Source organism: Meleagris gallopavo, chromosome 1, assembly GCF_905368555.1.
Source record: "Meleagris gallopavo chromosome 1, MGAL_WU_HG_1.1, whole genome shotgun sequence".
Classification (NCBI taxonomy): domain Eukaryota; kingdom Metazoa; phylum Chordata; class Aves; order Galliformes; family Phasianidae; genus Meleagris; species Meleagris gallopavo.
Window position 1 is genome coordinate 39,428,885 of NC_139404.1, and position 12,094 is coordinate 39,440,978.

Genomic DNA, 12,094 nt, shown 5'->3' on the forward strand with positions numbered 1-12,094 from the left:
AAAAACAAATCAAAAGACCTGAGATTAAAAATGCTATTTACTTCTTGGAGTGATACAGAAAGTCACAGGAAAACTGCAGTTTCTTGTCCTAAAAAAGAAAAATTACAAAAGTTCATGGGCTAAAGAATAATGTCTAGTTTTTTGCTTTACAGATCTACATGAAAAATTGCATCATGGCTGTCCATTTAGAGGGGTTTCAATGCTCAGACCTGGGATTTAGACCAGAACAACAGAAGGAAAACTTAGTGATGGAGATTAGATTTGAGTACTTTGGTTGATGAGTGGGCAGCTTCAGTGGAATACTGACAGGATCTGAAAAAAAATTGTCAGAGAGGGAGGATTGATTGGTAGCCAAATACACTGATCATTATCAAGTGAAGGTAAAGATTTCCAGAAATACAGTGAGGTGAAGTGGTAATCTGTGGTAATAACTTGAATGCTTTCCAGGCAGCATTGCTAGCAGGTAACAGAAAAAACGATCCCTAGCTCCAGGCTAGATTCAAGTTCAGCCAGATCTTTCAGATTCTGCTGTCATGAGTCTAAGGAAATTGCTACTTTTTGTTTTCTGTTCCTGGCTCTGCACCAGTGTGGTAAAGAGATGACACATTCTGACCAAGGGCAACTCCTGCACTGTTGCTCTTGTTCTTGCCACTGCTATGTCATGCTGTTGGATTCCTACAGTTAAAGCTTTCACAGTTTGAAACAGCAGCTTTTCAAATTTTGTTCAGTGGTTCCTTGTGTGATGCTTCAAGAAGTCAAACTACCCACGTTCTCAGTCTTACCATGGAAGTAAGTGAAATAATCAATGGAAGCAATTGTCTTGTTGCTACATAATGATCCATATGCAACATTATTGACTTGAACAAACTATTCTATTCGATCTCTCTACACTTGTGTTTTGATTGGAAAGAAAGTGAGAAAGGTGCAAGTTTCTAATAAAAATTTATGCTTGGACACATGACAGCTGTCCTGCTCCAGACCAGGCAGGAGAACCAGAAGCTAAGCAGAGGAAAAAAATAAAAAAAACGCTGCTCTTCTAATGGAATATTAGACCCCACATCATTCAACTGGAACATGACTGGATGCAGTTCAGAGTGGAATTTGGCTTGATTCACCAGGGTTGCAAGCAATGTGCTGTATTAACACGCAACTTCTTTCTCTTGCCGGTATGACCAGTGGGGGAAAAAGGAAAATGCTCTAAAGTACAACATGGATTTTTGAAAAGCTGGTCTCAGAACAGTACAGATCACAAGAAGCAAGATAGCAAACAGTGTGTTTTATATTTCTTGAGGGATGGCTTGGATTAAGCCTCAAAGTATTACTACTCACCTGATATCAGAGTAATGTGAGATTCTAACTTAAAATAACAATACGGTACAATGAACCTAAAGAAAAACAGTGGGAAAAGGTCAAGAGTGAAGAAGAGCAATGCTGTATTGTCTGAATAGAACTAATTACAGCCAATGGAAATTTCTGCTGCTGCCTAGGGTGAAGAAGATACTACTTTCTGCTGACACTTTCATGGCCTGTATTGCTTACATGTAGCTGCTTTTAATAATCTGATACTTCGCTATGTCAAAACTTCTTTCATGTATGGATGAAGAAGGGGATAGAAGGAAGAATTTCTTCAGCTGTAGCCAAAGATCCTAAGCTGTTTGCTTTCATCTGCAGCCACAGTTAATTGTAAAACTTCCTATAGTGTCCTGTCCCCAGGGTACAATTAGTACAAGTTTCATCTTTTCTCAGTTTGTACCCACACAGCTCTTCCTGTTCAACCTTTACTCTTCATTATGAGTTCTTTTCTAATACTCTGTCATACTGGAAGTTTGAGGTATTCCCCAGTTATCATTCCTTGGGCTCCTTGTATTAATGGGACTCTCTCTTTAAAAAGCTTTTTGTTGAACCACCAAAACCCCTGTTGTTAAAGCATTCACATTAGTTCACCACATGCCAAACTGACAGGCAGCTGGCTAAATTGTAAAGGTATGCCTTTTAAAGTAAGAGTTGGATTTTCAGCTGTTCATATTAGTAAACTCACGATAAATATAAACTCAAAATTTCATGTGGTACCTTTAACAAATTTAGCTTGAAAACTCGGAAATATTTTAAGTCCTTTTTTGATCATATTACATGTTATTACTATTCAGTTATTACTGTCAGTTACTAAGTATTGCTCATAGTAGAAATATACAACAGTAGGAATAACAGGAGGGTAGCAGGATGATGCATCTCGTTCCAAAGACATTTTCTGTCATGCTGTGCTTGAGCATCAGATTGTTTAATTAAATCCCTTAGAATTTGATCCTTAGTTTCCTGCATCTTCCTCTGCCTGAGCATAAAGAAAACTCTTCCCAATCTTTTTCAGTTATTTACATGAAGACAGTGTTATCTTCCATCTATATTTAGATGAAAGTCATATATAAAGGTAGAATTTCTTTGTATTTTGCCTGATGTTGACCTAACCTGATCTTTCATAAAATCCTCTCCATGTGTTTTAAGTCTGCCAGTAGGAACGGATATAGAAATCTGTACTGTCAATTTGTGCAGCTTCTGTTCTGTATTCATAACAAAAACTTACATTTTCATCACTCAGTGAACTGCTTACTCACTATGGATGAGTGCTAGTAACTGTTGGCAAAATTATGTCTTCCGATACAGGAGTGAATATCTCAAGGAAATCAAAGAGTATTACCTGTTTATGTTTGTTTTTGTTTTGTTTTCCTACAGAAATAGCGTAATTTTGCCTGTCCAAAAATTAATAAAGGTCATGTTATATTATATATAAATCAATAGAATTTGCAGGCAGACAAAGAAATTGTGTACCAAACAGTCAGCTTTTAGCAGAGAATATTTCTTCAATAGGAACTTTCCTCAAAAGAAATATAGCCTAATTTTATTACATGGTTTTAATATGCCTTTCTTTATGCACAGTATTTCTGAATATGCAAACATTATTGTCATCTTAACTGCTGATGCCATCTGCTCAATGGGACAGCGTGGTTGCTTGAGAGGAATTACATTGATATTTCAAAGCTGGAGCAAAGCTTTAACTTCGTACCCCTACACAGGATCTGAATATCCTTATCGGGTGCATGACCACTCTACAGTTTTCAAATGCTAAGCCAAACCACTGTGGGGTCTTTGATTGAGGTTTCTTTAAAACAATTAAGATGTGACAGATTTTGTTATAAGGTATAGCTGACCTTACACAAATAATCTGAATTATTTTTTTCTTTCCAGTTTCCAAAATAGTTCTTTCGAAAACAGTCTCATAAAATCTGATCTGAAGCAGTAACCTATTGCAACAGTCATAGCTTTGGTGAAATTTTGTATGTACTTTGAAAGAAAGTAGGATTTGGTTCTCATGCGGTTATGATAGCAAATAACTGCACAAGGAAAAGAATTCTGTTAGTCCCTTCAGTTCAACACAATCCACTGGAGATGGTTGTTTGCATTAGAAATAATGTCTTGTTATAAATGATAAGCATAACTAACCAAAGGAACCATTTATCAGGTGTTATAGTAAGATCTCTGCTCCAGGAAACTTTTAGTTCAAAATTAAAAGGGCAGTTTTATGTAACCTCTATTTACAATAGGAATAAAGTGAGGGAAGTGCTTTGGTTTACTTTATACAGATCAGACAAGACAATCACATGTGCTCATGTAATCTATGAACAATTATCAGATTTTTTTTTTGTTGTTTACCTGTTGCAATATGAATAAATTCTCTGAAATATTACAGATTTAATATGATTACAAAAAAAAAAAAAAAGTGGATTGATATTCAATTACTACAAACAATAGGAAGAGTCAATTTGGTATACTATGTTGCTTAGCAGGAGTAATACTCGATATCTTTGAATAAATAACTTGCATATTTCCATAAAAATTGGAACTTATTTGTAGTCAAAGTATAGATTTACTTCCCCTGAATAGTATGGTGAATCATCTCTCTCGGTAATGATGGCTAAATGGGAAGCTACAAAAATAAATCAATGAATAAATAACATTAATTTTCAGTGATAACACATTTCTTTTTCCTTCAGAATTTCACAAGTCATGATAATGACAGCAGTGTCAATATGTCATCTGCAGTTTTGGATGATTTGGCCAAATACAGCCATTATACTCTATGGTTAACTGCAAGTACAGCTTTTGGAGATGGAAACAAAACCAGTGAAATAATAGATGTGTATACAGATCAGGATAGTAAGTGAATAACTTCTTAATGTTACAGTGTATATCAGTGCTTCTACTCATTCAATATTCACTCATTTTAAAATGATTTTACCTTTAAGATGGAAAAGTTAAAATAAAAAAAATCCAGTAAATCATATTTTAAAATTTTCCTTAGCTCAGAAGACATTTTGATTTGAGTCTTTGCTTTGTAACACAGCAAATGTAGTTCAGAAGCTCCTTTTTTGGATGCAATCAATAAGAAAATTATCTTAAACCATCATTAAGGCTCTTTAATTAGTCAAATGTAACAGAGATGGTTATACATATATGCTATGAAAATAATTTGCTTTTGATAGTAAAAAATAAATAATTTTAAGAAGTTTTACAAGATATTTAGTGTTTTACAAATGAGATTTACAAATAATCATACTTTGGGCATGTATTTCTGTATTGGTTTTGGGTTGTTTATTGCTGTAATCCACACATTTATTTTTTGTTTTTCTCTCCCAGTCCCAGATGGTCCTGTTGAAAATCTGGTCTATCAAAACATTTCCTCATCTTCTGTAAATGTAAGCTGGCTTCCGCCATCCCAGCCAAATGGTTTAGTCTTCTTTCATGTTTCTCTAAGTTTATTACAGTTGGGAACCAATAAGATATTGTCTTTTCTTACTTACAATACAAGCATCATTTTTGACAATCTGGAGAAATACACTGATTACATTCTGAAAATCACACCGACTACTGATAAAGGATCTTCTGAACTGCATGCTCTAAGTCTGCATATAAGAACTGATGAAGATGGTAAGTTTAAGAATAGTTTTTATTCATTCCTAAAGAAATTTGGAAAATAAATAATTTTCGAAACGAAAAACAAAGTTTATCTTTCTCATTTTATTTAAAACTTCATTGTTTGCAAAATGGCAACCAACTGCTGCACATTTCTCTGTTGAGCCCATGAGATTGTATTTTACTCAGAACAAAACTTTAACCAAAATTAAACTATCTAATCTAGCTGAAACACGTTTTTCATTATAACTCATATTTTTTTCTGAGGTTATCCTTTTTTATTTTCTTTCTTATTTCTTTTTGTAGTCCCAGAATCAGCACCTATAATCAAAACATTTTCAAATCTCTCAACTACCTCAGTTATGCTTTCATGGGATCCTCCTGTTAAGCCAAGTGGTATTATAATAAGCTATGATTTAAATTTGTTTGGGTCAGAAAAGAATGTTTCATTCTCTACCACCAATAATTTTATCATCTTGGAAGACCTTGTACCATCCACGTTATACAGTATTTACACAGCTGCAAGAACAATAAAAGGATCTGGTCCATCTTCTGTGCTTCATTTCTACACGGATGAGTCAGGTAAGCAAATGCAATTGTAACCAACATTGAAATTTTGGCTGTATGTTATTGCATCTGACTTAAATCTTAATCCCACATTGAAAGAGCTGAGATGAAAGATTAATTTTCCAATGTCTTGTGTGAAGAGCTTTCAGAAGAAAGAAACACTACAAGAGAAATCTTTTCTGAGCTCTCCTGCCATCACAGTGTGCCAAAGGAGGTCATGTTCTGCATAGAATTACGAAAGTAACTTCATGGAGGAACATCTTTTGCTTCCAGAATGTATTAGAGTTGATCAAGTGTCAAGGAACTTTAAGAAAGCAACTTCATCTCTCCTTTGTGCATAATTGAAAAATTATAAAACATGGAAATATTTCTGACATTCTTTCAGGTGTCCTTTACATGGACCTCCTCTCACCTTTGTGGTAAATGATCTATCTTGTAGGTATATGTATGGCTGTAGGAAGACAAATATATTTCATTCCAAGAATAAATACTATGACTTTTGTTAAATGTCTCAGTTCTTTCGATGGGCCTGTTTAAGTGATAAATAGTTTTTTTTAGATATCTGAGAAGATCCCTTGCTGACTAAACATATTCCTGGTTAATGGAATCTCCCTCAGCAATTCCAGAGACTTAGGATACAAGAGAAGTGTTTGTGCTGTTAAGCTTATAAGTTGCAGAAATCATTCCCTGTCTGCCTACTGTGCAGTTCTTTGCAGTCCCCATGGGAAATGAAGTGCTGTCATGACCCCAGTTTCTTCCATGGTCCTTGTTTCAGGCCAAAAAGAAATAAAAGTACATAAATAGGAATGAAGAGCCGATCTGTTGAGTTCAGATACAAATGGTAACAAACATTCATATGTTCTGCTGCTTCTCTGAAGCATTTGGTTTTGCCTGGAATATTTGTAACTTGGATCTAAAGAGCATTTCTCTTTTGCAGTGCCATTAGCTCCACCCCAGAATTTGACCATTACCAACTACACTGCAGATTCTGTGTGGCTAAAATGGGATCCAAGTCCTCAGCCAAATGGTGTTATTACAAGATATAATCTAAAGATTTATCAAAACGACACTGAAAAAATATTTTATCAGGTATGTTTGTAATACTTGTTTTCAATTTCTTTGCCAGATAAAGTCTTCTTCCAATCTTTTACAAACAAAATTTCTGACAAATACTTTAAAGGTCTCTTCTGCTCCTACAGTTAGGGAACTTCTATACCCTCCCACCATGCATATAACTCAGATTTTAAAATTTTATAGTAAAATGTATTTACATCTTAATTTGCTTTCAGTATCTAATATTTCATTAATTGCAAGCTTTATTAATCTTTAGTTCATGTTTCCTTTTAAGTTTAATGTTAGAAAATGACAGAAGTGACTTATTTTGTGGCTGCCTGTGCTCAGCTATTTTGTATCTGTGGGCTTCCATCATTCAAAAAGAATAAAAGAAATTCCTCATCATCTTGAAAAAAAAATGGTTAAAACTTGTTTAGAGGTTTTCATTTGTTTATTTTTACAGAATAACAGGATAAAACTTAACTGCAATAGATGCTATGAAATTGAGTATAGAAATTGATCAAGCATTTATGTCTGGTTCCTTGAATGGTTAGCAAGCTGAGACCAAGATTGCATCTCAGGCTTAGAAACTGTACAGTGTTCACAAGAGACACAGGTAAAAGCTAGAGTGAAGAGACATTGCTGCAGTCAGCTATAAGTTTGAGACAGTGTAAGGTCTGCTGTGAGACTGTGAAGAGAATCTCCCTCAGCAATTCCAGAGACTTAGGATACAAGAGAAATGTTTGTGCTGTTAAGCTTATGAATTGCAGAAATCATTCCTTGTCTGCCTACTGTGCAGTCTTTTGCAGTCCCCATGGGAAATGAAGTGCTGTCATGGCCTCAGTTTCTTCCATGGTCCTTGGAGGAACAGAGATACCATGCAGACACAACAGATGCCTTTGGAATCACATTCTCTGAGAGATCATGAAGTCCCCCAAAGGTTATTCTCCACTGGCTCTCTGAGGCAGACTCCAATCCAAATAAATTACAGAAACTGCATCAGTATTTGAATGAAAATGCCATGCCCCACATTTGTTTGTGTCCAAGAAACCAGATTTTGGTTGTAGTAATGAGAAAGACAGCAAGCAATTCATTTAGAAATACTGTAGTTAGGCACCATAATTCTCTAATAACGTGAATCCTACAAAATTTTCACCAGATTTTAGAATCACAGAATATCCTGAGTTGGAAGAGAGCCATAAGGACCATGGAGTTCAACTCCTGACTCCACACAGGACCACTCAAAAATCAGACCATATGTCTGAGAGCATTGTCCTCATGCTTCTTGAACTCTGGCAAACTTGGTGGCATGACCCTGGGGAGGCTGTTTCAGTGCCGCCCTCTGGAGAGGAATGTTTTCTTAATATGCTACCTGCCCCTCCACCTGACAAAGCTCCATGCCATTCTCTCACATCCTGTTACTATCACCAAAGAGCACCTGCCCCTCTGCTTCCCTTATGAGGAGCTGTAGACTGTGATGAGGTCTCCCTTCTGTCTCCTCCAGGTTGAACACACTGAGGGACTTCAGCTGCTCCTCATACATCTCCCCTTCACCATCTTTATAATGCTTTTTTTTTTTTCTTGCTGAAGTTCAGATCTCTTCCTGGTGCTTTTGGAGTCCTTTCAAAATACGCACAAAATATGGCATAAGTGTGTGTGGTGTCCCCCATAAGATCCTCATAGAGAAGTTGTCAATGTAAGAGCTGGATGAGCAGACAATGAGTTGGATTGAAAACTGGCTGAATGCCCAGAAGACAGTAATCAGTATTACAGAGTCTCAGAGACCAGTAGCTAGCAAAGTATTCCAGGGGTCAGTACTGGGTCCAGTCCTATTTAACATCTTCATTGATTATCTGAATGAGGGGGTAGAGTGCAGCACCAGTAAATTTGCAGATGACTTGAAATGGGGGGACTGGCTGACTCGTGACAGAGCTGTGCTGCTATCTATAGAGCCCTTGACAGTTTGGAGAGGTGGGCTGACAGGAATCTCATGGGGCTCAGCAAAGAAGAAATGCAGAATCCTGCAGCTGGGAAAGAACAATCCCAAGCATCAGGACTTGCTGGGAGTCAGCCTGATGGAAAGCAGCTTTGCAGAAAAGGACCTGGGGTCCTGGTGGGCACAGAGTTGAACATGAGCCAGCAGCACGCCCTTGCTGCTTAGCAGGCTGATGGTATTCTTGGGAAAAGTGTCACCAGCACACCAAGAGAGGTGGTCCTTCTGCTCTACTCAGTGCTGGTGAGGCCATAACTGGAGCACTGTCTCCAGTTCTGGGCCTCCCATTACAAGAGGGGCATGAAGGCATGAATATTTTGGGAAGAGTATAGTGGAGGGCCACAAAGATGGTAAAGAGACTGGAGCACTTCTCCTATGAGGAGAGGCTGAGACAGCTTGGACTATTCAGTCTAGAGAACAGGAGTATTAGTGAGGACATTACTAATGTGTATAAATACCTGGAGAGAGGATACAAAGAGAACAGAGCCAGACTTTTTTCATTGGTGCCCACTGATAGGATAAGAGAAAATGGGTACAAACTGGTTCTGTCTAAATCTCAGGAAGCACTTCTGTGCCATGCGGGTGACATAGCACTGGCACAGGCTGCCCAGAGAGGCTGTGGGGTCTCCTCCTTGGAGATTTTCAAAAGTTGCCTGGGCATGGGCCTGGACACTCGGCTCTGGGTTTCCCTGCTTAAGCAGGGGTTGGAGTAGATTGCCTTCAAAGATCTCTTCCAACTCTAACCATTCTGTGACTCTAAAGAACTGCTACCAGCAACTGTACTGTGTTTTTTAGCTCTTCATCAAACTCTGTTGAGACTCAGGTAAATTGAGGGAAATGTGAAGCTATGACTCATGACTTCTTTCACTGAAGACGTATACTAAGGAAGTAGGTGGTTGATAGAGAATTTGACAGAGAGAAGGTGGTGTAGAGGTAGCGAGAGTTCTCAGTATTGGGAAAAAAAAAAGGCATATGTGGAGTTAATCTATTCTAAAAATGCTATGGTAATTATGATGCCATCCTTTGGCATATCTTTCTTACAAGCCACAGTGAAAGAGGGAGAGAAAGGAAAGGAAGAATTTGACCCTGCATTCCTTTCAGTTGAGCTCAGGAACTACTTTGTCTGACTGAAAGCTACTGAGAGAAGAGGCAAGACTATAGCTCTAAATTTTCTCTTCATTTCAGTGGGTTCAAGACAAGGCCCATAATATTCAGAAAGATTAAGTGTGTACTAATAATTTTTCCTTTGTTTTTAAAGAATATTTCAGGTTCAAACAATGAGGCAAATCTCGATGGATTAAAACCATTCAGCACTTATTTTATCAGTGTCTCTGCATTTACCAAACTTGGGAACGGCAATCAGTTCAGTAATGCTGTCCAGTTTACAACAATGGAATCAGGTTAGACATGGCTTTTTGTAAGCTACCATTTTGTTTATGTAGATTTTCAGCAGTCTTCCCTTGCTCTCCAGAGAAAGTGTAACACGACACTATCTCATTATCTTCTGCTTCTGTAACACCAATTCACATTCCTATTGTACCGGATAGACTGGGTTTGAAGTTTGATGTCAGAAGTGTAGAATTAAAAATGTTCTAATTGAAATGAGAAGCTTATATGGTTACTATAAATCTTTTAATAGCATCACAGATAAAGGGAGGGAAATCAGATAGATATCAGACTTTGCAGATCAAAACAATAATTCGGATCCTTGTGAAAATAACTGACTGGACAAAAGATTGGCAAAAGAATTGGAATATCTTCTAAGAAAATGTAATTTTTTAAAAACATATTTGATCCTTTATTTTAGGAAAGAAAACCAGTTTAAATTAAATATAATAATTTGTTAGATCTTATTCTTCTTGACATCTAGGGAGGTCAATGCAATATAACTGATTTAGTTCATTAATTATGTACAGTTTTGACACGTGCCCTCTATACATCTCGAAGTTGTAGGTTGTTTCAAAGCGAAAAATTATGTAGTGTGGAAAAGAATATTTAACATCTGCTAAAGAGAGACCTGGAGCTCTGTGAATGTGTGAAGCTGACTTTTGGGCGAAATTGCAACTCTTTGTTGCAGTCCCCGGGCTGTTCTGCTCTACGAGGGATGTCTAGGCTACTAGCATGGATAGAAGTCCGTGTCTGAACTACCAGGTTCCCTTACATAGAGAGCGAAGGGAGCATAGGAAGTAGCAAAACATTCCATATGTTGACTGCAATTTTTCAAGGTTATACTTCCAGCGAAATATTCTTTCCAGAGCTGATATGACAGCAGTTCTGGAAAAAAATATGTGCTTTACTGTATCCAGTGCTTAGAACACAAAGAGAAATCTGGACCATCAATGAACTGGATCAAGTTGGAAGTTGGATCCCTGCATCTGGAAAGTGTCCTGCCAAAAAGTCAGTCACCCTTCAGTTGAATCATTCAAGAGTTCATTTTCCCAGTACTTTCTCCAGAAATGCTGGAGGTTCATTGCCCACAGGAGTGTGGTCTAGTCATTTTTCTGTTCTTTTTTTTTTTATTATTTTTTTTTTATTTTATTTTTTATGATTAAGTAGCTGTAAGACTGTTTTCTTTCCCTCCATCCCAGGTTCTGGGCAACTCTTTGTTCAGTTCTTTACTGAGTTCATCTAATGGTACATTCTCTAGTCTTTATTAAACATGCCAGTAAATCTTTCTTCTTCGGATATTGCTTTTTTTTTTTTTCTTTCCCCCAAGTGTTCTTTAACCTCTGAAAAGAAAATTAATCATTTTAAAGAAATTCATCTAACTTTATGCAGTGATGATAGTGCTCCCCTCTATTTCTAGTTCTACAGTAACAGTTCCCGGACATGTTCCAGCAGAGGAAGTATGCTTATTATGTATTCATTTTCTCTTAGCTTGTAAAGCCAGAAATTTGGCCTTTTCCAAGATACTTTAATTCTTTGTTCTGTTTAATGAATCGTTCACATCTAAATGCTTTATTTTCAGCATGAGTATAGTATGTGCTACCTTTTCTTCAGTTTTTATGAACACTTTCTCCTGCTGAGACCAGCAAGAAGGTGAGGAACAATGAGGCAATAGCACTGTTAGGACAGCTCTGAAACCTGTCTAGTGACTTCTGTGCAAATCATCGCTCAGCTGAAAGGAGGGATATGATACAGCGCCTTAAAAAGAAAAAAACGACAAATCAAAGCTGAAATAAATAAGAATTTTCTGCTGTTGAAGCTGTTGCAGAGTATATGAATTTAACACTTCTGTGTATGTTCTACTACAATTCTATTACTAAAATAGGGAAATATGAGAAGTGAAGTTAAAACTGGAGCATGCAACTAGGAAAAAGCCAGATAGGTAGCCTCTCCTACGTCAGGTCACTGGCAGAGAGATTCTTTTTGTTCTCTCAACCTGTTTTGCTTATGGTATCTATTTGTATGTCACTGGAATATTTCACCTTCTCTCTGAATATTATGTCCCTGCTTCTCCAACTATATTTCTCTGTGATTATGGTCTTAATTTTGTGAGAATGTTAATATTTGGGA

The 12,094-nt window shown here is 37.0% G+C and overlaps 1 protein-coding gene across 1 annotated transcript in view; it reads left to right on the forward strand.

Moving 5' to 3' along the window:
- PTPRQ (protein tyrosine phosphatase receptor type Q) overlaps positions 1-12,094 on the forward strand; it is a 121,558-nt gene that overhangs the window by 56,591 nt on the left and 52,873 nt on the right. The window contains exons 37-41 of the mRNA XM_085221943.1: positions 4,047-4,209; positions 4,690-4,980; positions 5,272-5,547; positions 6,470-6,621; positions 9,837-9,978. Of these exons, the coding sequence (XP_085078069.1) occupies positions 4,047-4,209; positions 4,690-4,980; positions 5,272-5,547; positions 6,470-6,621; positions 9,837-9,978 (1,024 nt within the window). The remainder of the gene's footprint in view (positions 1-4,046; positions 4,210-4,689; positions 4,981-5,271; positions 5,548-6,469; positions 6,622-9,836; positions 9,979-12,094) is intronic.